General features: G+C 45.1%; 3 protein-coding genes across 3 annotated transcripts; 2 read left to right on the forward strand and 1 right to left on the reverse strand.

Annotated features, from left to right (window-relative positions):
- Positions 1-3231: 3231 nt before the first annotated feature.
- UBQLN3 (ubiquilin 3) lies at positions 3232-5902 on the forward strand. The gene is made up of 2 exons (XM_060605810.3): positions 3232-3346; positions 3608-5902. Exon 2 carries the CDS (start codon positions 3645-3647, stop codon positions 5610-5612), a length of 1968 nt encoding a protein of 655 aa, XP_060461793.1. The 5' UTR covers positions 3232-3346; positions 3608-3644; the 3' UTR covers positions 5613-5902.
- An 11194-nt stretch (positions 5903-17096) lies between these two features.
- On the forward strand, positions 17097-19024 carry LOC132662417 (ubiquilin-1-like). The gene has a single exon (XM_060607889.2). It carries the CDS (start codon positions 17308-17310, stop codon positions 18925-18927), a length of 1620 nt encoding a protein of 539 aa, XP_060463872.1. The 5' UTR covers positions 17097-17307; the 3' UTR covers positions 18928-19024.
- Positions 19025-22363: 3339 nt separating this feature from the next.
- On the reverse strand, positions 22364-23734 carry LOC132662416 (olfactory receptor 52D1). The gene has a single exon (XM_060607888.3). It carries the CDS (start codon positions 23732-23734, stop codon positions 22778-22780), a length of 957 nt encoding a protein of 318 aa, XP_060463871.1. The 3' UTR covers positions 22364-22777.
- Positions 23735-27497: the final 3763 nt, after the last annotated feature.

Genomic DNA, 27497 nt, shown 5'->3' on the forward strand with positions numbered 1-27497 from the left:
TTCTCTTGCAAGAAAAGCCACTGTCTGTGTGTGATATCCCTGTCTCATGATGCAGACATGAGCACACGCACACACACACACACACACACACACACACACCATGCATATAAAGCACAGATATCATACCATACTCTCATACCCAAGAACGTGTATATGTAGCCCCAGACAGGTGTGCACACATACACAAGGTCACATGGCCAAAGATTTACATATAAAGGCACACACATTCAACACACTGCACAGACAGCCATGGGCATGTGCAGCAACACACAAATACCTAAAAACACTACACAGACCCACGTGTAGAGGAAGACAGTCATAACAAAAAGGGAAAAATTCTATAGATAGACACAGATATTTAGTCATAAAGACTTCCTCAAGTTTTCAAGTCAAATTGTTCAAGTCTGAAGGTGGGAGAAGAATGGCCTGGTAGGTCAGAGTAGGATAAGTCCACATTTCATCCAGGTCTTGGTAAGTATTCATCCTCCCAGGAATTTATTACTAATTGTCACAATCATAGGACTTCTCTGGACTGTTACCATTGTCTCTTTAACTTAGAGAGATACAGCTGCTTACCCTCACTGTATATTGCCATCACCAAAACACAGCCTCAAGGGGACATGGTAACTTCCAAGAATATCATGTCCTTCAGCATATCTAATGTTCATAACTTGAGTTCTCTGTAGTTAGCCAAGGTCCTATCTCCCCCTCTCCTGGCCTCACCAAGAGCATCCTAGCCAATTGGCATGTAAACACTTGTGGCAATTATTCAATCTTTTAATAAGTTAAATGTTGTTTCAGGTATTGAAGAAATAGCAGTGACCAAATAAATTTCCTTTATTTATGGGGTTTACTTCTGTGGGATAAGACAGTACTTTACCTAACTTATGAATAAGTGCTATGAGGAAAAATAAAGCAGGATAAGGTCTTCTACATAGAGGGCAATCCAGGAAGGCCTCTCTGGAAGGGCAAGAGTAGAGCAGAAACCAGAAGGGATTGGGAGAAATGAACATGCACTCCCTTGGGAGAAGTATGTTCCAGACAGAGAAGACGACTTAGGATAAAAATGTGAGGTGGGAATATTCTTGATGTGTTTGAAGAATAACAAGGAGATGATGTAGCTAGAGTGGAGTGAATAAAACAGTGGGAGGGAAAACAGGACATCAGAGAAATCAGGAAGAGCCTTGTAGGTCTGGTAAGGACTCTGGATTTTACTATGAACGCAGCGGAAAATCACTGCTGGATTTTGACCAAATGATGGAGGTGTTTCAGTGGATTCTCCGGCTGCCGAGCGCAGAAAGACCATGGTAGAGGTCCAAGTAGAAGTGGGAGAGCTGGTGCAGCTCCCTTGCAGTGGAGCAGGTGGGAGATGGTAGTGTCTGGAGCAGTGGAGATGGTGACATGTATTCATATTGTGGTCTGCAAAGGGTCACCACAGAATTCCGTGTGCTCCTCACAGACCACCTTCCTCCAGCCCTGTCTCTGCCATCAGCGAGAGTGAAGGAGAGCCCACAAAACTCCAAGTATTCCGGTGGATCTACTACCAGAATCCCACTCTTCCCCTTCAAACTAGGAAAAAGATCGGTCTCAAGAAAGACATGACCACCAAAATGGATTTTCTACTTTCCCATTAAGATGCCTCCATCCAATCAATTAGTCTGATTAAGCTTTATACCCTGTTTGCCTCAGGTTACATGAAAAACCCAAGCTGTTTGAGTCGTCTTTCTGATTCTTGTCCCACTATGCTCTGAAAATCCCTCAGCTGACCCAATTTTCCACCGGTCATCGATTCCCCACACTTTTCCACCCTAGCATTTAGAACTCATAATTTAGCAACAGCAAACCCTACTGTATCTACAACCTTTTCTCTAAATGATCCCCACCTTTTCACCATGACTGAGATCTGGCTCTCCACTGACAGCCTGCATGTTCTCTGCTCCATCCTGTTGTAATGCATAAATTGTCTGTGGACCCAAATCAAGCTCTCCCCTTGGGCACTGATCCCAACCTCTCCAATCCATTTACTCAACAGCTGACTTTTTCAATCATCTTCTCTTCCTTCTGTGTCATTTTTCCCTCATTGTGTTATATCCACCAGAATAAAAGCATGCTGTAACATTCTCAGTTTAAGAAAAAGCAAAACAAAAATGTCTTTATCCCCACATGTCCACACAGCCATCATACCCATTCTCTTACCTGTAATACTCTTATTTAATCCATTTCCTTTCCAACCCACTTGCTTTGAAACCCCCTCCAGTCAGTGCCGCCTCCACTCTTCCAAACTGGGCTCATCATTGTCCCCCCCTTTTTTTGGTCAAATCCAGAGGTCAGTTCTCTTCCTTTATCTTCCTGACCTACTGGCATCATCTGACACTGTCACTCTCTCCGTTTTGAAACTCTTCTTCATTTGCTTTCTCTCCTTCTCTCCTTTTTCTGACTTGATGTTTTATTTCTTCTCAATTTCTTTTGTAGAACACATCTAATATTCCATATTTGAAAATACGTAGTGCCCATGCCTTGGTCTTTTTACTTCTATCTTGTTCCTATACTCACTAATCTTATGGTTCTAAATAGTCAGTGCTGGATAACTGTGGACTCACAATAACGAACTCTCTCCCTTCATGTCCATTTGGGTATAAGACATCTTGAATGTATGTGACAAAGAACTCTGGATTTTCTGTTTAACAACTTTATTCCCTGGTCTTTTTTTTTTTTTTTTTTTTTCACATCTTGGTAAATAGCCAATTCATTCTTTAAGTTATTCTGGGGAATAACAATAATCTTTTTAGAAGTAAAATAAAAACTTCATGTCATTTTTGGACCCTCTCTCATGCTCTAGATCCTGCCCATCAGAAAGTCAACATTCTGAAAATATATAAAAAATTAATGGCTTATGAATCAAAGAGAATACAGAAACATCGAATGCCAAGAAAACCAATTCAGGGTGCAGCTGAATTTGGTCTTAACAGTGACATGGGGGCTAAGCCTTTCCTAATTGTCTAATCCAAAGCTGAGGCTCCACACACTACCTACAGGTTGTGTGGAAGTAGGATTCTTGGCCTGAGATGTAAGGGTCAGCCTAGGCCCCTCCCTATGAAGAAGCCAATCAAGAGAAAGGAAATAGAAGAGGTAAAGGTGGAGGGGGTGGTTTGGAGTTCCTGGGGATACAGAGAACCTTGGAGAGGTCTCCAGAATCCATTGTGTGAGGCTGTGATGTCAGTGCTGAGGTCACAGAGGTCACCTGATGGAGTGAGTTCCGGCCCAGAAGGCTTCAGGGGTGGCTGTTAGCAAGATGAGGGCGGTTTGGAGCCCTGTATAAGAGGAAGGACGGGGCCACAGCTGGTTGGTATGTATGCCCCGACCCAAACCCTTTTTCCTGACTTTGCCTTTCACTCATCAATAGACCTCTTTGGTCTCCTCTCCCAACCCCATCACCTGTCAGACCCATAATCTTCCACAACCATCCCATCCTGAGGACCTCATTGACCCTTCCATGCAGACCTTCTTGTGCTTTTACCCTGAGACTCCAAGCCCTCTTCCTGCTCACCTTTCCTACTTTCACCACTGCTTGAAAGGATGATGTTGGTACCCCATCCCCACCCCCCAGCTGTGTCCCCACAGACCTGGGCCTCCTGCTGCCTACCATGGCCAAAAGCGGAGAGGCCCTGCCACAGGGCAACCCAGCGCCGATCCCGGACCACCACCTCATCAAGGTGACAGTGAAGACACCCAAGGACAAGGAGGATTTCTCAGTTACAGATACTTGCACCATCCAGCAGCTGAAGGAAGAGATATCTCAGCGCTTTAAGGCCCACCCTGATCAGCTGGTCCTAATCTTTGCTGGCAAAATCCTCAAGGACCCTGACTCACTGGCACAGTGTGGAGTGCGAGATGGCCTCACTGTCCACCTGGTCATCAAGATGCAACGCCGCACCATGGGCACTGAGTGCCCAGCTGCTTCAGTCCCTGCCCCAGCCCCCAGCCTTAGATCATTCCCTCAACCAAGCTCCATGTACCCAGCAGATGGGCCACCCGCCTTTAGCTTAGGTGTTCTCACAGGCCTCAATGGGCTAGGCCTGACCTCCGGTAGTTTCCCCGACCAGCCAAGCTCACTGATGTGGCAGCATGTCTCTGTGCCTGAGTTTGTGGCTCAGATCATTGATGACCCTTTCATCCAAGGTCTGCTGTCCAACACAGGCCTGATGCGCCAGCTGGTTCTCGATAACCCCCATATGCAGCAGCTGATCCAGCACAACCCTGAGATCGGGCATATTCTCAACAACCCCGAAATCATGCGGCAGACATTGGAGTTTCTCCGCAACCCAGCCATGATGCAAGAGATGATGCGTAGCCAGGACCGGGCACTCAGTAACCTGGAAAGCATCCCTGGTGGCTACAATGTGCTTCGTACTATGTACACGGATATTATGGACCCGATGCTTAATGCAGTACAGGAGCAGTTTGGTGGCAATCCCTTTGCCACTGCCACTACTGCGAATGCCACCAGCAGCAGCAGCCAACCTTCGAGGACAGAGAATTGTGACCCTCTCCCCAACCCATGGGCTTCCACATATGGGGGCTCTGTTGGCAGGCGAGGCAGGCATCCTGGGGACCAGGATGTATCCGAGACTAGAAATAGGGTTCCCACCATTCTGGGTAATATAAGGCTCTATGACTATCTTCAGCAATTACATGAGACCCCCCAGTCCTTGGGAACCTATCTGCAAGGGACTACATCCACTCTCAATCCGACCCAAGAACCACCACCACCAGGAAACCGAGTCCCCCCAACTTCATCCTCCTCCCAGGAACGTGAGTCGGGCCAGCCTCTCCCTAAGGAATCAGGAGCCATCAAGGGAAAGTCCTCTTGCCCATCGTTCCTGAGATATCCTCCAGAGAGCAGTACTGGACAAGATAGAGGTCAAGGTGGCACAGGGAATGGCTCCACTGGCCATGGCACCAACATGCCTGATCTTGTCTTAGGGCTGGGGCATTCTGCCAATAGGGCCCCATTCGTCCCTTCATCAGCTTCCCCTATGCCAGCTACCCCTGGGATCCCCGAGCATGCCCGGCTGCCACCGGTAGCTTATCCAAGATCTCTGAGGCCCACCAGCGTGAACCAGGTCCCACAGCTGCAGGACGAGATGAGCCGGCAGCTGCCCCTGCTGCTGCACCTTCAGGCAGCCATGGCCAACCCTCGTGCCATGCACGCGCTCCTACAGATTGAGCAGGGTCTGCAGATCCTGGCCACTGAAGCACCTCGCCTCCTACTGTGGTTCATGCCTTGCCTAACAGGGCTGGGAAGTATGGTAGGCGGTACAGAGCCTAGAGGGGGTGCCCTTATGCCTGAGGATCCCCCTCTAGCTCCAGCTCCTGAGGTACCCCCAGCACAGGGCTCTGTGGAGCTGGGCCCCCATTCCACCCCTTTCCTCCAGATGTGGCAGGCTCTAAGTGGTGCCAATCCCCAGCAGATGCAGCCCGAGATTCACTTCCGGGTGCAGCTAGAGCAGCTGCGAGCAATGGGTTTCCTGAATCCCGAAGCCAATCTCCAGGCCCTCATAGCCACTGGGGGTGATGTGGACGCTGCTGTGGAGAAGCTGAGGCAGGCATAGGAGACCTGGTTGTTCAGACCATGTCTTTTCCTCTGTGCCCTTTTCCCGTATGCCACTACCCTAACTCCCCCGATTTTGAATGCAGCTGCAGTATGAACCAAATCCACTATGATGCCCTTTACTGTGGAGACAATGTTGTTCCAGAGTCAATGAGGAAGAATTGGAGCCAGAAACAGGGTGGGGGTGCTATGAGTGACCCAACCACGCCCGCCACTGTACCATCTTGGGGCCCCAGTCTGCACTCTGCTTATGCCTATCTGGAGATGCAATTACATCCAATCTCCAGTGTCTGCAGTTGCCTGAGTCTGATTCTTTGTGGGTTATGGGTAAAGGGGGGGATATGGGATGAAAGGTGGTAATAGGAGCTGTCTCTGCATGGGGGGAACGGGGCTTGGAGGGGAAGATCAAAAGTTTGAAGTTCAAAGATTCAGAGGCATAGAGAACAAAGGAGCGTGAGATGAGGCCTTCAGCTTTCCTGGTGTCCTTCCAGAGGTCCCCCAGACTTTGTGTCCTGTAGAAGCTGCCACCATGTACTTTGTTCTTTAGAGCATTCCTGCCACCAGCCTGACCAGGAAGTGGGCACAGTTTCTTATTTCTATCACCCCTGAAGAGCATCCCACAGGTGGCTCTCACTTTCTGGATTTGATGCTGATTCCTGAGTAGATAGGGAGCCCCAGGATTTCAGGCTAAGTTCCAAGATTCCCTAATCCCACCAAGATCACAAAGTACTGTCCCTGGTGGGCACCCCGGATGTTGTCTTTCTTGCACCTGGCAACTCAGAAATGGAGGATTCACCCGGTGCTCAGCATTCTGCTCGAAGTTTGAAATTCAACGTGAGAGTCACGATCCTCTTTCACGAGGTTATCGTCTGGTGGCATGGAGTGTTCAAACTGTAGTTGAAGAATACTTATTATATATAGTACAAACTATGATAGGTGCTGTAAGGACCAGAAGCTGTTAAACAGCAAACAGGTTTGATCTTGTATAGGGAGACAGGGAAGGCTCCATGAGTATGTGCTCTAAGCTGACATCTTAAAAGTGGTAAGAATGAAGTAGGCCAAAATGTGATGGGAAAAGGGAGAGCATTCCAGCAACAGAGCCATTGTGGACAAAGGTACTGAGGCGAGCTGTGCACAACACACAGGAGGTGCCCTCGGCATCTCACACTAAATTCTTGTTTGCACTCAGAAATGCTGCCCATTACCCGTGTCCTTCCAGGGGAAGAGTGATACAGTTCATGAATCAAACAAGCAAACCATACCTCCCCCACATGAGTGAACATTCTGGAGAAATGCACCAACATACAGTGCGTGTTCACACTTAAATCCATCACTACATGGCCACATCTGTGTACATGTGCTCACACGTACATGCAGAACAGTCTGCTAAAGTTTCATCACAGAATGAAGGTGTAAACACAAACATTAATGTGACCTTCTTGTCAAGGCAGGAAAAGGGTCTTTAACAGAGGGGACCACTATGGTAAAAGTGGCCGTGATATGTACTCTAACATCAGAGACCTGGCATTGGGGGTTCTTTAGGAACTTGGAGAAACAGAACCTCTGCCTGGGACCCAGGATGCTTGTACTAACCAACCTGTCTTACCTTTTAGCGGCCAGCAGGTGTCAGCGGTGAAATGAACTTTGCAACTTCCTCCCCCTGGTTTTGGGTTCAATCTCTAGGTGAAGCAGGAGGCTTCAAGCCTCCTTTCTACCTCCTCTTCCCTCCCCCTCAGTTGGGCAGGAGTTGTCCTGATCAAAGGAACTACTACTTATAGTGGTACTAGGGGGTAGGCAGGAGACAGTCTTTGCCTGTCTGTTCCCTGTAACTAACAAGGTGGGTGCTGTGGACTGCTTCTGACCTGGAAAGGTGTACAAGGCAGTCTCTAAGTGGAATCCCCAGAAGGCTAGATAGGTAAGACAAAAAGCCTCTGGGAAAGATATATGCCTTTCATTTGTCTTTCATTGGGCCAAAGGAGGCACGAGAGCTCATTTGGAGTAGGTCTCAGGGCAGATAGCGGATGACAGTCTGGGTCTAAAAGTTCTGGCTAAGGAGGAGAGTATTCATTTAATAGACTGTTTCCTGGCCATATCTTAGGAGAACCCTTGACAGTGGATTGGGTGTTTGGAGTCTTTGCTGTAGCCTCATCAGAGACTGAACTCATGGACACATGTCCAGATCCATGGTGGTGTCCAGGAGGAAAGGTCCTTGTCAGCCACCTAGGACTCCACCTAATGTAGGGTCTGGCACATGGGAAGCAATCAAAAGCATTGAATAAATTAATGAGAGTGATGAGTGAGGAAATGAGCAAGAAAATGAGAAAGAGTTTAGGGAAATGAGGCATACAGGGATCAAAAGAGGGTACCACGGGATGGGGCTTGGGAAAATGGCAGCCATTGGAGTTTGGGAAGAGGGAATCCCAACAGGCTGATGTTACTGAAAGGGCAGCCCTCCTGAGATGTCCCACTTTCTCCCTGCTCTGATTCCTCTGTTAGTAGAAGTCCAAGACCAAGTGATTTGCTAGAAATAAAAAAGAACAAACACCCCAAACCCCCCCCAAAAACAACAACAAAAAAACAGCATTGAAGCCTGTAACGCTGCATCACAAATAGCCAGCCAGGTAAGTGGACAGCAATTTAAAAGGAAGGTGTTCTTCAAACAACAGAAAGTGTTTTTATGCACCTGTTCTTCTTTTTTCCTTTAGATACTCCCCTTATACCTCTGTCATAAATATACGCACACATTTTTTTCTAGATATTTTAGGGTTTCGCTACTTAATTTTAAAAGTTAATGTTTATTAAGGCTTTCCAAATGCCAGCCCTGTTCTGAGCTCTTCCTATCTGAATCCACACAACAGTCCTCTAATGCAGGTGGTGTTACTATTCCCATCTTTCAGAGGAGAAAAACTGAGACTTAGGGAGAGGGGAAACTACACTGCTTAAAGTTGGGTAGCTCCCGCATAGCCGAGGCAGGATTTGAAATTAGTCTATTCCAGAGTCCACTGTACTCAGTCAAGTTAATTCATGCTTTAATCCCTACCCAAAAAATTGCAAAGGGCAGGGATTTGTTGTATTTAATTGGAATTTTTGCTTCCCTGCAAATAACTACACTGGACTGAATATTTCCTTTGCCGTATTTTATATATGCTTATACATGTGTATTTATGGTGTTTTTAAAACAATCTACTAGTGCCACTGTTCTTAAATTGTTTTAACTTTGAAATATTTTTAAAAAAAATTTTAGTGGTTATTTTTGAGAGAGAGACAGAGTACGAACCGGGGAGGGGCAAAGAGAGAGGGAGACACAGAATCCAAAGCAGGGTCGAGGCTCTGAGCTGTCAGCACAGAGGCTGACACAGGGCTTGAACTCACGGCCCATGAGATCATGACTTGAGCCAAAGTCGGACACTTAACCAACTGAGCCACCCAGGTGCCCCTTAAGTTTGAAATATTTGATGACAAAATTTTCAATGCTTGACTCCTTATTCCTTTGCAAAATACCATTGTCTATTTTTGTCTCTTTTTCTTCATACACTTAGAGTAGATGTCAAATTTCAGAAAAGGCCAAATGAGATCTTGATTGGCTTTCCGCTACATTATGAATTAGAGGGAATTGAGAGTTTTACAATAGCGCTCTTTCCTTTTAGAATAGGGAATGTGTCCATTCAAGTTTCCTTTGTTTCTCTACAAAGAAGGGTAGTTTTTCTAAGTGCTGGTTAACTGAGGAGGAGCGGTTGGGAGCAGACAAAATGGATGAACAGGATTAAGGGGGATATAAACCTCCAGCCATAGAATAAATAAATCATGAGAATGTAATATACAGCATAGGGAACGTAGTCATATTGTAATAGCATTTCGTGACATAATGTATAAAAATACCAAAGCACTGTAATGTGCACGAGAAACTAAGAGGATATTGTGTGTCGATTATACTTCAACAACAGTAACAAAAGAACTACAGTTTCTTTATGTAAGTCCCACACATTTGGGTTTATTTAAATGTTATATGTTTCTGATTATTTTGAGTGAAATTTTTTCCATTATATTTCCAGGATGGATATTGTTCTGATGAAACTGCTGCCACTGGTTACATTATGAATCCTTATTTTACACAGATTTTTTGCTGATTCCCATGCAAACAAATATATGCATCCTTGAAAAACAGTTATAAAGCCTCTACGGTTCTGTTAAGCCTCTTTTCTAAAATGTAATTTAACTTGTTTTCTCAGTTTAAAAACAACATAGAAGTACAGTTGATCCTTGAACAACATGGGTACAAACCATGAGGGTCTACTTCTATGTGGAATTTAAAGTTTTGTTATGTGTTGAGAGCAAAAGCCACGAACCATTTATTTACAACTGCCTGCCCCGGTCTCTTTGAGACCCAGTACAAGGCAACTGGCACAGAGGTCGTAACGGCTGCCCTCTGAGTACCTTGGGTGGCCCCCAAAGGCCAGGACCAGGCTGGGCTGCGGGTCACCCCATGTGCCCAAGGTGCCTCATGGGCATGAGGCTGGGCCGAAGTGGAGGAAGACGCCCAGAGGGCAGGGATGGCACTGTGCAGGGAGTCCTGCACCCCATGTCCCCTACCCCCCCTCCCCCCGCAGAAAGGCCAGCACACTCACTTGCAGCGGCAGGTGCAGATGGCCAGAGGTGGGCGGCACAGCTCCAGGCTGTTGTTGCTGTCCACAGTCACCCCAGGGGCCACTGCAGAACACTGCCGTCTCCGGGCCAGGCCCATGGCTCCCTCCCCTGCCCCAGCCCTACGTGACCAACCACTTACAGACAGATTTTCCAATAAATATACATACAATACTGTTTTCTCTTCTGATTTTCTTAATAACACTTTCTTTTCTCTAGATTACTTTATTGTAAGAGTACAGTATATAATTCATACACAAAATATGTATTAATCTACTGTTTATATTATCAGTAAGGCTTCTGGTCAACAGAAGGCTAGTAGTAGTTAAGTTTTTGGGGAATCAAGTTCAGTTTTTAGGGAATCAAAAGTTATATGCAGAAGATTTTTTATTGCATGGGATCAGTGCCCCTAACCTCGGCATTGTTCAAGGGTTAACTGTATATATCAGATAATACAGATAAGCAAAGTAAGAATATAAAAACCAGAGATGCTGTTACCATGATGTATGTCCTTCCACATATTTTACAAAACTGTGATTCTATTATACATAATGTTTTATAACCTGTCTTTTTAACTTGATAATATATCACGAAGATTTTTTCCGAGTTGCCAAGTAGCTTTTGCAACTCATACTTTAACCAATGTTTCCTGAAGGCTTATTAATGCAAGAAACTGTGTTTGGTGCTAGGAATTCAATGGTGAACAAGACTGATAAAGTTTTTGCCCTATAAAACTTACAATATAGTGGAGATAAGACACTTCAGACAAACCAGAAATAGAATAGCTAACAGAACACTCACTGAGAACTAGGCATTGTTCCATAAGCGTTATGCATATTAACATTTAATTCTTACAACAACCCCAAAATGTAGGTACTATCATTAGCCAATTTTACAGATAAAGAAAGACCTAGAAATGTTAAGTGTCTAATCCAAGGTTGCACAGCTAGTAAGTAGTGGAGTAGGAGCTGGGATTTGAAACAGCGTTTGTAGAGGTCACACTTTTGTTTTTAAATGTTTATTCATTTTTGGGAAGGGGGGCAGTGAGAGGGGGACAGAGTATCCAAAGCAAGCTCCACACTGTTAGAACAAAACCCAACGTGGGGCTCGAACCCCAGAACCAGTGAACCCCAGAACCGTGAGATCATGACCTGAGCTGAAAATGAAGTCAGATTCTCAACCCACTGAGCCACCCAGATGCCCCCAGAGGCCACACTCTTAGTCTCTATTCTATTGCATGCAATACATGCATATATTGCATTTAGAGAGAGGAGAAATATATTTTTAGAAGAGTGGTGTGAGTGTATCTCGCTGGAGGGAGTATTTATGTAGAGACTTGAAGGGTAAGAGGAAGTCAGACATTCAAAGAGCTGGGGGAAGAGTGTTCCAGGTAGAGGGGAAAGTGTAAAGGAGCTCCCTGAGTTAAATTAGAGTTCAGGGCACCTGGGTGGCTCAGTCAGTTAAGCGTCTGACTCTTGATTTCCACTTAAGTAAGGATCTCAGGGTTTGTGAGCCCCATGTGGGGTCCTGAGCTGACAGTGCAGAACCTGCTTCGGACTCTCTCTGTCTCTCCCTCTCTCTCTGCCCCTACCCCATTCATTCTCTCTCTCTCTCTCTCTCTCTCTCTCTCTCTCTCTCTCTCTGTCTCTCCTCCACCCCCAAGTTAAACACATTAAAAAAAATAGAATTCAACACGTTTGAAGAAAAAGGAATGAAAGCCAGTGTGTCTGGAGTACTGAGAAAAGGAGGGAGAGCACTTCAAAGTGAGGTGGGAGAGACAATGAGCAGGTTGGCACAGGGCTTTGTTACCCCACATGGAGTGTGGATTTCATTGTCCTCTCTGTGGAGCATGAATGAGAAGGTGGCAGGGGTGGAAACCAAGTCAAGAGAGAAGATCCTGCCATCATCCAGGTGAGGGATGGTGTTGCCCTTAGATTAAGGTTCTCTACAAGGGCATATGGCAAGAAGTGGACAACTGAAGAATTTTGGAAACGGAATTGAAAAAACCCTTTTGATGTGCTGATAAGACTGGACGTGCAAGATTAAAGAAAAGGAGGAATTAGAGATTCATTTATTCAGCTAACACTAATTGAACACTCTATCTCTGTCAGGTTCTGTGCTGGGTGCTGGAGATGTTAGGTGTTCTAGATCACAAAGCCCTGCCTTCATGGAGCCAACAGAGAGGAGGCAGACATCGACTAACTGTGTAATGTAATTTCAAGCAAAAGAAGAGGCTAAGAAATACAGAACAAGGAGACCGAGATTGACAGGTGGACTTTCTGAGCTTGTAATCACCAAGAACATCACCAAAGACAGCATTTAAGCAGAGATATGATCAATAATGTGAGTGAGCAAGTGAAAGTTAGGAGCAAGAGTTCCCACACGAATGGGATGTCAGTTAAAAAGCAGGCATGAGCTGGGTATGTTCCAGGAATACAAGAAGGCCACTGTGACTGGGGTAGGGTGCTCAGGAGATGAGTCAGGCGGTCAGCCCGGGGCCAAATTGTCAGAGCATTTTAGTCTTGGTAAGGCATTTAGATTAATCCAAGTAGAATAGGAAAAGCTTTGGTAGTTTTGCATAAAGAGGTGAGGTTTGGGGTGCCTGGGTGCCTCAGTCGGTTAAGTGTCTGACTTTGGCTCAGGTCATGATTTCATGATTTGTGAGTTCAAGTCCCACATCAGGCTCTCTGCTGTCAGCATAGAGCCTACTTAGGATCCTCTATCCCCCTCTCTCTCCTCCTCCCCCACTCATGCTCTCTCTTTCTCAAAAATAAATAAGGGGAACTGGGTGGCTCAATCAGTTAAGTGTCAGACTTTGGCTCAAGTCATGATCTCACAGATCATGAGTTCAAGCCCTGCATTGGGCTGTGTGCTGACAGCTCAGAGCCTGCAGCCTGCTCCGGGTTCTGTGTCTCCCTCTCTCTCTGCCCTTCCCCCGCTTGCACTCTGTCTCTCTCTCTCACTCTCTCAAAAATAAAAATTTTAAAAACAGACAGAAGTGAGGTTAATTGACCTATATCTGCTACTGTGGGAAGTAGTGACTCAAATGGGCCAAGAGAGGAAGTAGGGAAACCAGCTAGGAGGCTGTGGCGGTGTTGGAAGTGTCGAGGTGATCAGAGTCAGGATTTATGTCAAAGAAAAAGGTCCTAATACTTGCTGATAAATTAAATGTGAAAAGAAAGGACTCAGGGGTGATTCCTGTGTTTCGGGCCTGAACAACTAAATGAATGATGATCTTTTGAAAAGGGAGAAGAGACCAGGGGGAGCAGTAACTTGAGATTCTGTTCTGACATTAGCTGTCTTGTTTGTCAAACTAGCCGGGATAGGGAAGACTATGGGAGAAACAGGCTTGCGGAGAGAGAGTCAAGAATTCATTCACTGTTTTATATGACTCCATTTATCACGACAACAAAGGATTCTTGTATATGTTTGCTCCACATTCATTCTGTTGTTGGATTTTATTTAGGTGAGCAAAACGTCACAAACTTCCATGACGATAAATCATTGTCTGTGTCCTTAATTCAATTTCTCTTTCTGCCTCCTTCCCTTCCTCTTTCCCTCCCACCTTTCCTTTCTTCCTTCCTACCTGTATTTTATTAAGGGCCTGCTGGCAATGGGGCTACAGTAGCAAATAAGATAAGGTCCTTGTTCTCATGGAGCTTATATTCTAGTGAAGGGGAATGGAAACATAAAATGAATAGTAAAGAAGAAATATGACATAATAAATTCTGTGCAGATAATTAAAATAGACTGGTAAGATACAGAATGGTTGGAAAGGGCTTTGTGAAGAGATGATTTGAAAGGTAAGAAGGATGAACCTGTAAAGATTAGGTGGACAAGCATTAAAGGTTTAGGGAACAGCAATCGCAATGGCTTTAAGTATGGGGAGGCACTTGGCCTGTTTCAGACGTAAGAGGGAGGCCAGTGTGGCCAGGTTTCATAAGGAAGGAGAAATCACCATCAGAAAGTCAAGGTGATAAGCAGGAGTCTAACCAGGGAAGGGTTTGTAGCTAGACAAAGGCTTTGGATTTTATTGCAAAGGTGATACAGAGGTAGTCTTTGCTACTCCCATCAGGGGAGTAATCCCTTCTGGGGTTTAGTTAAATTTATAAGATTATCATAAATCACACTTGGCTCAAACCGACTCAGTGGAGTATAGAAAGGAAAATAGCTCACTAGCATGTCAGAATTAGGCATTTTTCATTTAAGGGGAATCCTTACACCTTACAGCAGTCCATGTCCAGTTAGCATGGCCATCCGGGAGCCATCTTCTCCCAGGTGACAATTTTTGGTTAAAAAAAAAAAGTTAAACTCTCATTTGATTTTTCTGGAGCAAATTGCTGACAAAAACACTGAAATTGCATTTAATAACAAGCTTTTCATAGAATTTGATAAAGCTATTATTGAGATGGAAAAACCTTAACCAATCTCTATGAAGAATATGGGAATGTAATACGTTTTCTGGAAATTAGATCTTGATACAGTAAACTTTAAGGCAGGTGCATAAAGTCAGTGCTTTATTGAACTGGTTGGACTCCTAAGAGGAGACCACGCTTCCCTCACCAGTCCATTTGGAGTTGCCTCCATCATCTGCAACTGAATATACCTCTGGACACTTGGTCAACTCTAACAGACATACTATTCTCCTTGTCTCCCAGTCTAGTTACAGACCTGACCGCAGGATGTGCCAAAGCTTGGCACTGACTGTCGTATTAAAGTCATACTCAATTTGACAAGTGTCTTCTCTGTGCCAGTTACTTTGGATGGCACTTTGTATGCATTATCTCCTTGAATCTCTGAAACAAATCTGTGAAAAACTACCCATTTATAGACGATAAAACTCTGGCTTCCAAAAAGGATAAATGACTTATTGACAGTTATAAAGTAGTAGGAGTGGGATTTAAACCAGGGCTACTTTACTCTAGAGAGCCCATGTTCCCCATTTTCCCCCTAGGTAGTAAGTTTTAATTGATTAAATAAAATAGAAAGTTGATTGTTTTACTTTCTAATGATAAAATGAATATAGGTACACTGTAAAATATTCAAATGGTGTCAGATTCTCAGGAAGGATGAAGTGAGATTGCTGTGCTAAATAACTCAGTGGACAATGTGGGAAAGGCATCCTCATTGAGACACAAGTGTATGAATGGTCCCTTTGTCTCCTCTCTTACAGGTTCTATTGTCAGGATCTGAGATGTCTCCTTCCCGAGCACCCACCTGACAAGAGAACCTGTGAGAGAGGAGACAAGGCAATGGTTCACCTCACAGGCTACACGGGAGGAAAAATCCCTGGAAACATGAGATATGCGAAGGCAATTCTGGAGAACTGTTACCTGGAATGTTCTTTAATTCCTGTTACAGATTAATTTATTAGTTAATGAAAAGCCAGGAAAGTTAATTTGACTATCCAATTCTGCTGGATGAAACTCAAAGAAAATTCCCACAAGGAATTGTTTACGAATAATATTCATACGATAGAAGTTGTTCTGAGGTCTGGGCATTCCTAGGAAAGGCCCACTAGACTGCTTGCTACCAGCCAGCCATGAGGTTCACTGTATGAAGTTCCCCAGGACTGAGGAGCTCTTTTAAACTCAGAAATTACAAGTTATCAGAGTCCTGCTATTAGTTTAATACAGGAGATGCTGATTCAAACTAGTCGACGTTTGGGGCCCCTGGGTGGCTTCAGTCGTTTAAGCATCCGACTTCGGCTCAGGTCACGATCTCGTGGTTTGTGGTTTTGAGCCCCACGTTGGGCTCCACACTGACAGTTTGGGATTCCCTCTCCCCATCTCTCTCTCTGCCCCTCTCCCACTCAGTCTCACTCACTCTCTCTCTCTCTCTCTCAAAAATAAATAAATAAACATTAAAAATTTTCAATTATCCCAAGTTTAAGAGCATATATCAGTGTCCCATAAACAATTTATTTGTAGAGGGATCTAGATGCTCATGTTCCCCACGTCGAGCAGAACCTTCTGAAGGTGGTCTTGTAGACAGCTAAGTTCTAAATTTATAGTCCTTGGAAATTACAGAATCAGAAAAGGGGTCAAGTATATAATGGCAAAAGACTGACAGCCTGACATCTTCACAGTTAAAATACAATTACCTCCGAGATCTGACCAACTTTACCTGGGGTCTCACCTGCCTGGAGTGGTCAAAACAGTGCCTTAGAGAGTCACCATTTTCTGCTTTTTCAGCTGAAATATGTCCCCTCCCAAGTGACAATTTCCTTTTCAAATGTATCTTAAATCTAATCATTATTAAGTCATCAAGACCTAGAGTAGAATTACTTTCTCATAATTTATTTTGTCTCAGCTCTGATCCTCAAGAGTTGAGATCCGACTTGATCTCTCTAAGAACAACTGAGTTCACAAGTTCTTGGGGAACATGATGCTGTTTTTCTTAGAACCATGTCAATAAGTCACTCAGCGTGGTAGGCCTCAGAGATACAAGCTTCCTACAAGCCTCGGATGAGGCCAAATGGACTGGTTATACTTATCTTCACTCTGTTCATTTAGAAACAAGGGAACCTATGGCCTTGACTGGGCCATGGTCCCAGTACAGTAATTTAGTGAATGATAGGTGACTAGAATCAGCACTTCCTGAGCCAGATTCTTAAGCCAGTGCCTTTTCTGCTCAGTTACATTCGTTTACCAAAAACTCAGGCGGTATGATTTTCAACAGCGAAATAGGCTGGTGCAAAACATGTTTCTAGACAGAAACGTTTAATTTTTTTCTATTGCTATTTAAGTCAAATTGTAAACAGAGCCAACCTCACACAGGGAGAAGAGACCTCTGCCCTTCCCCCCATTCTGGTCTACTTCTCAACTGTGACCTCATCACTGACATCATATTCCCTGAGGCTGGCCCTGGCGAAGGGCTGCTGACACCCTATGGGACCCAGGTGGCTGCAGGGCTGCATTAGGAAGTGGTGTCCGGAGTTCGTGGGTGAGTGGACGTCCCTGAACACCTATGGTCCCTGCATCCAGGTGTGCTTAGTGCTGCATCTGGGCTTCTACATGTCCGCAGGTGGCCCTGCATTCCGCGCTTGAGGACATATGGCCCGGGCTAGGGAAGAAGCAGGGGACAGCCAGCTGGTATCTTGTAGGGAGCCGTCATCACGCCTCATCAGAGTGTCTGTCAAGACCCCACAGGACTGCCAGGAATTTATGCTGGCAGAAAATAGCAGTGTCCACCACTTTAAGAAACAGATCTCTAAACGCCTTCACTATAACACTGACCAGTTGGTGCTCATTTTCACTGGAAAGATCCTCCGGGATCAAGACATACTGAGCCAGCGTGGCATCCTTGATGGCACTATGGTCCACTTGGTGGTGAGGACCCATCTGAAGGGAACTCCGCCTGGTCCCGGAACTCTGCTAGGCCCCACTGGCCACTGTGTGCATCGCTCTGGACCGTCCACCTCGGACAGTGCTGGGATGCTGGCCAGGCTGGGCCGGCTGGCCCGGAGGTCCCCTGATCTGGCTGACTTTCTTGGCCAGATGGCTCAACTCTTAATGGTCTTCTCGGAAGACCCTATGGTCCAAGGCCTGGCAAATGAGAAAGCAGCCAATGCCAGCCATGCTCCTGAATCCTCAAGGCCAGTACAGAAATCTGAGCCAGCTCTTAAGGCTCTGGAAACCTTGCAGAACCCAGCCCGGCAACAGCAGCTCCTGCAGGCAGACAAGCGGGGGCTAGAGGCCTTGAAGGCAGTGCCAGGTGGTGACAATGCTATGCATCCAGTCTGCTCTGATATCCAGCAGCTCATGCTCTTCACTCTGGCCCCATTACTTGCCTCCAAAGGCCACAACCCAAGTTCAGAGCTTTATAAAGAGGAAGCCAATGCTCACAGCAGTGCTGACACTACTACCAACATCCCCACAGCCTCAGCGCCTGCCAGGCCATTTGCACAAAAGGTCAGTGCAGAAGAGGTTACCCAGGCCAGGAGCGTGGCCTCAAATCAGGCCAATTCAGGATACGGGACTGGTATGCCAGATGTAAGTTTGGGCCAGGATCTTCTCTTTCAGGATGGTCAGCAGCCCACAGGGAAAACCACTTTAACCGGTCAGCTTAGACCCTCACCCTCTGCCTTGCATAGAACCTTGCATGTCCTGCAGCAGAATCCAGCTCTTCTCCACCAGCTGGCAACTGGAAGCCTCCTGAGACATCACATGCCACTGCTCTCCATCCTGACCAATCCACGAGCACTGCAGGCATTGATACAGATAGAAAAGGGCCTGCAGATACTGTCCAAGGAGGTGGCTGGGCTGGGACCTTACTTATGGGGCCAGGGTAGGCCACACGGGACTAGACAGTGCCCTGAAGCTAAGGCTGGAGGGCAGGGCCAGAGAGCAGACTCCATACAACCCACCTTGGCTGTTCTTCAGCTTCTCCACACACTGGACAATGCCTGCTTCCAGTCCACTCAATCCTCACTACCCTCATCCCCCCTCACTCAAGGCCTCTACCAGCGAGAACTGGAACATCTGAGGGCCATGGGTTTTACTAATCGGGATGCCAATCTACAGGCCCTTATGGCCACAGGCGGAGATAGTCATGCTGCCACTGACAGGATGCTGGGGGTACCGGAAGCCCAGGTGCCTCCAGCTGATGCCCCCAGCGCACCACCTCATGGAGAGGGAGGGAAGGGAAGGGGGAAGGGAGGGGAGAGGAAGTAGCCTATTTTGAATTCTTCCTACTTAGATCGTGTGCACACTTGAACAACTCCCCTCCCTCACTGCCCAAGCCTGTTCTACATTAAAAACATTGCTTGGATCTCATGTGTGGTGTCAATTTGGGGGTATGTAGGCAAAGAAAATATTGTTTGAGGGAAAGATTGATCATGCTATCGGGTCTTGGGTCTGGGCTGCACCTACTCTCATACCCCTAATCTCAGAGCTTTTTCTAAATTTGAACGTGAGGTGGAGAAATCCTGAGTGTTTCCAGCAACCTAGTTCCCCATCAACATTACCATCATCGTCACAAGCCACCTTTCGTCCAACGCCAGAGTGACTCTGAATGAATCCCGGCTCTGCCCGCCCCCCCCCCCCCCCACTCCACCACGGGAAGCCCCCTCTCTTTTCATCTTATTTTCATACGTATTACAGAAAACCTGTTCAACCTCCCTCTCAGCTCTGGCTCTTTCCTGCCTGTGTCAGAATCCTGCTTTAGGAGGTGAACCCCCCCCTTCCCCCCCAACGCAGGCAGGTTTCTTCCCTTTATGTCATAAAATACTTGACTCTGCTGCCTTACCAGACACTGAACTTCTCTCTCCTTTTGTCTCTGAATTTCTTGAAAGTCCTCCTCTTTCAATGCCCACGTTTCCCCATCCTCTGCAATCAGACACTTACCCCCAGTGAGTCATTTCTCCTCTTCCCATTATTTTTTTTTGTATGGAGTCTTATATGCTGACCCATATAGCTGCTTTATTTACTCTAGTTTCTTATCCTTTTTTTGTTTTTGAGTGGTGATTCCTGTGAGTATGCTACACTGATTGATTCTCCATTCACCATTCAGAGAATTTGACCATGTCCTTTGCTGTGGCTCTTACTTCCATGTTCGTGGTTCCTTAATATTTTAGTCCATTTGTACTTTCCTTAGCTTACCAGCCTACCCCTGGGTATCACAGAGGAACCTCTGACTGGCATGGTCAGAAAGAGCTCAGCATCCTTCCCTGGGCCCCATTCCTACTCTCAATTCTGGGGTCCCTGTGTCTTAGTGAAAGTCACCAATACTTTCCTAATCCACTCATTCTCTTTGTAAACTGTCATCTGTCAGTGAGGAGATTCATAGTGTAGGCACATGAAGCATGACCAGAAGGCCAGGGGTCATATGTAGCCATGCAGCAGGATAACAGCTGATGAAAGAGAGGTAGGAAGCATATTAGAAGCATTACTTTGGGGAAACCAGGGACTATAGATTCAGAGCCAGCTCCAGGGGTCAACTGACCCTGGGCTAAAAAACAGCTGAATCTCGTGCTTCCTGGGTGCTAGAGAGGAGGGACATCTCTGAGCTACACACTGTGACTTCATTGTTTTGTGACACCCCATGAACCTAGGATCTGAAGGTTGTGGCCATCAGGGACTGTGGATAAAATACTTTTGGGACCACATGACCCACCAACGGTCCTGATACACTTCACTCTATTCTTCACTTCACTTCACTTCACTTTCCTGTGGCACCAGGATGTTAGTCTGAATTTCTGAGATCAGGGATGCACATTTGGTCCCAGGGAAGAGTGAGAGTCTGGGGTGAAGTGTGAGTGATGGGCAAGGCCGTATCCCGAGCTTCTGGAAGCATGTTTCCTCTTTTATCATGTGGAGTCCCATGGTCAGACACCTGAGTGAGCTGGGAAATCTTTACAATAATGTTAATAGTCTTCCTGTGGACTGGACCCTGCTACCTCCAGTTTTATAGAAGCCTATGGACTTCTACAAATCCCCTTCCCCATCTAGGGAACTATTACATTTTAGCTTCAGGATGATAAAAGGGCCAAAAACAGAACTTTAAGGAGGGGAGCTTGCTGCCAGGGCTGTAGAATCCTCCATCTGTCTATTATCTATCGTGTGTGAAACTTGGACTTCAGTCAGTAATGGGAAACCCTGGGGAAGACACGCCCAGTGCTGTAGCCACAGGGTATCCATCCAGAGTATAGGCTGTAGCTAGACCGACCGCGGTACCAAGGTGTTAGCAGCTGGGTGATCCTGCATTCCCCCTCCTCTTCTATTTTCCACTCTACCCCTGTAAGATTTCTCCTCGAAGCTTCCTTGAGGCCTCAGACATGGAAGGGGAGAATTGTTGACGAATTTGTTGGGGGAGACGAGTAAACACTAGCCTGCAAACTATGTCGGACACATCATTTGTCCACTCCTGAACTTAAATTTACTTACCAATACCTCAGTCTCCTGTAGCTCTGTGGTACTGTAAGTCTAGCCCCCAGATGGATGCATTTTCAATATTACTATGGGAGTCCAAAGTCCTGAATCCTGGCCCTGGCTTTGATAGTAACTTCCTGGGTTACTGACTCTCTCTCTCTTCCAGGAAAAATGTGAGGTTCACGGCAGGTAATTAGCGTGATGGTGAGCGTTACCTTGTGAGGTAGACCTTTTGATCAGATGAAGCCAGCATCTTAGGGGAGCAGGCATATGGCCCACAAAGGAGCATTTCAGGAACAGAACAGCACTTCCCCTCCACATTCCCACCTTCCGCTCCTTTGTAAATATTGTTCTCTGTTCCTGAGATCATTAAATCACTGGGTCTCTTTACCATTTACTGCCTCAAAAGATAACAGGTCTTCACTTCCACTACTATGTGTTTGTGCAGCTTGGCATCCTCACATGTAACTCATACTGAAGAAGGTATGAGATACTGTCCATATAGATGCATAATCTTGGCACTTTTAGCTTCTCTGAATCATAGGCTCTTAATGAAAGATGCTGATAGTAACCATGTTTTGAATTATGGGAAGGAGCAACCGGTGATTTATTTGTGTATTTTAGAACTGAGGTTACTAGGGCAAAGGAGGGCTATTAAAAAAGGCACTTGGATTTTGAGAAGGCCTCTCTGAATTCTTAATGAGGGATAATTTTATGGCTAAAAGGAAAGGGATTTCAAAACAGAAGACCAGAGGAGGAATGGGAGAAAATACAGTTTTAACAGGCACTATTCATATCCCAAGACCTGTCTAAATATTTTAGAGTTGTTATTTGATATAGGTATCATAATAATCCTGTAAAATGATATAATATAAAACCATCCTAAATAAGTTATAAGTTTACTAATAAAGTTCAGAGTGTACATAACGTTCTCATATTTATTGGTTGACCATTTTACATGTCAGGCACTGTCTTAAGTTTTCTGCATTCATTAACTTACTTATTCCTCACCACAGCATTAACAGTTAGATATTAACATTTACTCATTTGACAGTTGGACAAACCAAGGCATAGAGAGATTTAGCATCAGGCTCAAGACTACAAAAACAGTAAGCAGAGGAACCAGGATTCACACCCAGAAACTCTGACCTTAGACTTTTTGCTCTTCATCACTATCCAAAACATTGAAATCAGACAAATTTACCTAAAATGATCATTTTTTTAAACTTGGACTCACAGAAGCATATTTCCACTATGAAACACAGACTCATTTAAGAAAAGGAATTGACTTGATCTTTAGTAAGTCATGGAAACATTTGCAGGAAAAGAAAAAAAAATCAAGAGCATTCTGCACTGGCACTATCGTAGCTACTGAGATATCTCCAAGGTGTGCTTATTCCTAATTGTAAAATTTCCCCAAGAGTAAAAATATTATCATCTCTCTGAGTTATTCAGCGTTGCCCAAAGAGCCTCAAGAATGTGGTGTGTTCACTGTGATTTTTGGTATTTCCAATTCGTCTGACCTTCTCTTTCCTTCCACTACTTCCTCTCCTAAAGACACGCTTATGTCATATTAGAGGTCTCCATCCATGTAAATGTACCTAGAAAGCTCAGAACCCATTTACTTTCCTTATCCCTAGCCTGTACTCAAATTTCATGTTGAAATTTTCCCCAAGTGAAGCAGCCTCAGAAGTCGGCTCCGAATCTCCTTGGTCCTAGCCCCATAGATGATCGGGTTGAGCACAGGAGGCACCAGCACGTACAGGTTGGCCAGAAAAATGTGCACATTCTTGGGGACTCGGTGCTGGCCAAAGCGGTGGGTGAGGAAGGAGAAGAAGGCAGGAATGTAGAAGACCAGGATGACCCCCAGGTGGGAGCCACAGGTACTCAGAGCCTTGTGCCTGGCATCTTGAGATGGAAGGCGGAAGACAGCATGGAGGATAAAGCCGTAGGAAATGGCAATGAGGATGGCATCCAGACCCATGGCCAGCAGGGCCACAGTCAGCCCATAGACAATATTGACAGTGATGTTGGCACAGGCCAGGCGAGCGATGCCCATGTGCTCACAGTATGTGTGGGCCATGACATGGTGACCACAGTAAGGCAGTCGCCTCAACAAGAAGATGAATGGGGACACGATGGCCACACTACGGAATAGCCCAACAAGGCTAATCATGCCTATGACGGTATGGTTGAGAATGGTTGTGTATCTCAGTGGGTTGCAGATTGCCACATAGCGATCAAAGGCCATGGCAAGAAGAACTGAGGACTCCAGAGCATAGATAGAATGGACACAAAACATCTGGGCCAGGCATCCACCAAAGGAAATCTCTCCAGCATGCAGCCATAAAGTGGACAGCATCTTAGGCACCGTGGTGGAGCTGAGAGCCAGGTCGGTGAGCGAAAGAAGGCACAGGAAGAGGTACATGGGTGCATGAAGAGCACTGTCTGTCACAATGACCAGGATGAGGGCAGCATTCCCAGCCAGCGCTACCAGATACATGGCACAGAAGGGGATGGCGATCCAGACGTGGGCCCACTCCAGCCCTGGGATGCCCGTCAGGATGAGTGTGCCTGGGAGACTATCCTCACTGAAGTTGGAAGCTGACATTCTGCTTGGAAATAAACGCCTCTATCCAAGGGGTCATGGTATTCTGGCCCTGTAATATCAAGTTGTTGGGTCATTCACATAAAATGATGAACTTTCTGTGAAACCATCTTTTTAGGTGGAGAAAAATATTTATTATTATTAACTTGTTAAAGAGTCTTGAAATATGCTATCACATATAGTCTTTTTTTTCTTTATGCTAATTCCTGTACCCATCCATGATGTTTATAGTTCTATATTCCAAGCACCAAACATTTAAGCATCTTTCCAATATGATCCTTCATAACTTACCTGCTACACATCCTGTCCATCATTTATTAGTCTAGTCCACTCACATTGAGGAATATTCCTTCTCTCTTTCATTCATGCTTATAGAATCTTCTGTCTTCATTTTCCCCCTCCTTTCTAAGCTTTTTTCTCTTTTTTCTAAGCTTCAGTTAGTTTTTCTGCCTCCCAGAAGACTTTCCTTTCTTCTGGTCCTTAATGATCTTTTATTATTATTTTTTATCCTTCAACTACTTTACAAAATCCCAATGGCCGAGACTATGCCTTTATGCAATTGTATACTCTACACTGACCATGACTGAGTCCTGATGTAGACATTTTGTAAATGGTCAACTTAAGACTCAATTCCATTAACTTTACTAACATATCATTGACTTTTTGACTTCATGATATAGTAATGCAATCACTGTATTTTCTGCATTTGTATGTATCTTCATAAATATACAGTGCATAACTTCATTTTATATCTTACCTGGAATGTCTAGAAAAAGGCTAGTCCACCTGATTGTGCTTCCATATCTCCTGATTATCTACATTGTGCTGAGTATTCCCGAGGATACAGTAGAATAAAGACAGAGATACATGAGACATTCCAGCTGAGAGACAGACTCCCTACTGTGCCAAAGCCAACCTGAGGTCTTGTGTGACCCCCAGTGTAATGACTGGATACTGAGGCTAGATCAGAAGACCAAGTGCTGACAGAAGCACATCAGGGGAGAAAATGGAGTGTCCTGGTGTTGCTCACAGTGAAGATATTTTGGAAAGGGAATCTGTTTTTGTTGTAGAAGTCTAGCTGGTATTTTCAAACATTTTCCCTTAGTAACATTGTCTACTAAAAAGAAATCTGTACAGGATTCTGAGAAACTTGAATTTTAGTCCCAATTCTCTAACAGAATTGATTGTGACACTGAAGAAATATTCTTCTTCTTTGGGCTGTCTTAATTTGGAAAAATTAATGACTCAATAGTCATTCTCTGTTTTGTATCTGCTCATTATGTGGCATTGGAATAATCCCACAACATTTCCAGGCCTTTTTTTTTTATCACTAAATTTGAAATGGCATCATGTGGTTTCTATCCTCACAAAACTTATGGTTGTGCAAAAAGTAATATTCATGAAATTAAAAATATAGGCACCACAAATAATCACCCCCATTTTTTTGCAACCTCTTTATCATCTAACAACCTTCTGGAGAAAATAGAGTGCAATTATCATTGGCACTCTTAATCAGTAGGAAGACAAGGTCCAGAGAAGTAAACTGATGTCATCTACATCACAGAGTATGTTAATTTCACAACTGAAATGAGGGGGTCCTGATTTATGTGTCCGGATTCAGATTTTTCAAGTTTTACTCCACCCAAATATGCATAAATATGACCAACATCTGAATTCTTCGATATCTCTTTCAAATAAAGCACTTTTTCTAATATCAATTCATAAGGCTGCAATTAATTTATTAGTTAATGAATATCAAAGAGATAAAGAGAACTGGGGAGCCTCTCCTATTTGGACAGAGATTTTCACTAATGACACCAAAGTGTCTTGGTCTCAACCTTGACACGAGCCTTGACACTAGGGAAAAGAGGCTTGGATGGTAGAGGGCAGAGAGCGACAATTATTACCATCTTCCTTTCCCCTCTCTTCCCAGCCTATTCTTGCCCCTGAAGGAAGTTTTTAAGTGGTTATTATAAGATAGTGGTATTCTGTGATATTCTGGGTTGTGAAGAGCAGAAAAACTGTGGTTACAGAAGAGTTGGATTTATTCCCCCTGAGAAGTGAGGGGATAAGGATATTGAGGGGGTGCCACCCTGGTATACAATGGGGGCATCCACCCAAATGTCCCAGGGTCTTGTCCTTGAGTCCCCCTCTCTGACCTAGACCTCAGTTATTTAACTCTGTGTTCTTTCATTGAACACAGTTGTTGGAATCTGATTTCAAGACCGAACCTCTGTGGTAGACACACACTTGCAGGCGGGGCATGCTGAGGTTGGAGCTGTGTTGGAGATGTCCTGAGTGTGAGGCTGTTACGGACAGCTCGTCCGGGGACAGCTTGTGCCGGAGGTGTGTATCTGGTTTTACAGTAAAGGAGGTAAAAGCTGTGTTTCTGTGCAAGTTTGGGTGGGTGTGGGATGAGGGAGCAGAGGGGGCTGAATGTGTAATCTGGGTTGAAGTAGCTGATCTTTCTCTCACCTGAGTTTTCTGGGCTCAGTGAATGTCTTCGGCTCAGCTCTATGGCCCAGCCTCCTCTGGTCAACGGGCTTGATAAGTGAGCTTATTTATTGACTCTGTCTGTGATGCTCAGGAGTGTAAAGCAAAGTGGCGACCTCCAGGGACTTGGTCCATGAAACACACTTTGAGAAAGAGAACAAGAAGGGGGGGGGGTGATAAAATGAGGAAGAAATAAGGAAGGAGAATCTTCCTTGATGACTTTGCCAGGAAAGTGGAAATGAAACATCCGGTATACTTTGTTTTATGTTTTATCCTTTCCTCTCATCTCTCTGTTTCTCTTTTCTTTCCTTGTCTCCTTGATTTCTTCTCTTTATTTCTGTGTGTCTTCTTAAACTCCCTCTCACTGTGAATAGACCAAAACTCCATGCTCATGGGCAGCAAATAAGGGTGGCAGGTACATGCATGCATCACTGTACCATAGGTTCACTTACAAAACGCAAGTTCAAAGATCGAATTACCAAGAATTTTATTATGATGACAGCAGAGCTTTAAGGAGAGCGCAAGACCCTTCTGAGCCTGGGCACTGTGCAACTGTCCTCTGCCCCACTCATTAGCCTTGAAGCTGGGCCTGGCAGGAAATGATATCAGTGTTCTAGGTAGATCCCCTCAGATGGCTTAACTCAGCCAGCTCTCTGGTTCCCCGCACCAAGGATTCCCTCTGTCAAAGCCCTTTCCAGGATTAACTGTATTTTCTCCCATAATTTAAGAGTAATCTACTCTCTTCCCTTGTAACAAGTTTTCTCCTCTCAAATTATTTCATTGTAATGGGCTTCAATCTTTTCATATGGGAAATTCCTAAAAGAATTTTCAAAACACTGCATTGCCTTCATACTCTATTTTTTTTACTTTTAAACATTTTTTTAACGTTTATTAATTTTTGAGAGAAGAGAGAGAGAGAGTAAGCATGAGTGGGGGAGATGGAGAGATAGAGGGACACACAGAATCTGAAGCAGGCTCCAGGCTCTGAGCTGTCAGCACAGAGCCCAATACAAGGCTTGAACTCAGGACCTGTGCGATCATGACCTGAGGTGAAGTCGGACGCCCAACCGACTGAGCCACCTAGGCACCCCAATTCCCTTCATACTTTAAGTTGACTGTAAGATTTATCATTAGAAGTTTAAAGGGTAGGGGTGCCTGGGTGGCTTGGTCGGTTAAGCGTCCGGCTTCGGCTCAGGTCATGATCTCACGGTCCGTGGGTTAGAGCCCCGCGTTGGGCTCTGTGCTGACAGCTCAGAGCCTGGAGCCTGTTTCA

Source organism: Panthera onca, chromosome D1, assembly GCF_046562875.1.
Source record: "Panthera onca isolate mPanOnc1 chromosome D1, mPanOnc1 haplotype 2, whole genome shotgun sequence".
NCBI classification, from domain to species: Eukaryota; Metazoa; Chordata; class Mammalia; order Carnivora; family Felidae; genus Panthera; species Panthera onca.

What these genes read in the sequence shown, in the direction of transcription:
- LOC132662416 (XM_060607888.3), bottom strand. Translation starts at nt 23,734, where the DNA reads ATGTCAGCTTCCAACTTCAGTGAGGATAGTCTCCCAGGCACACTCATC.
- UBQLN3 (XM_060605810.3), top strand. Translation starts at nt 3,645, where the DNA reads ATGGCCAAAAGCGGAGAGGCCCTGCCACAGGGCAACCCAGCGCCGATC.
- LOC132662417 (XM_060607889.2), top strand. Translation starts at nt 17,308, where the DNA reads ATGGCCCGGGCTAGGGAAGAAGCAGGGGACAGCCAGCTGGTATCTTGT.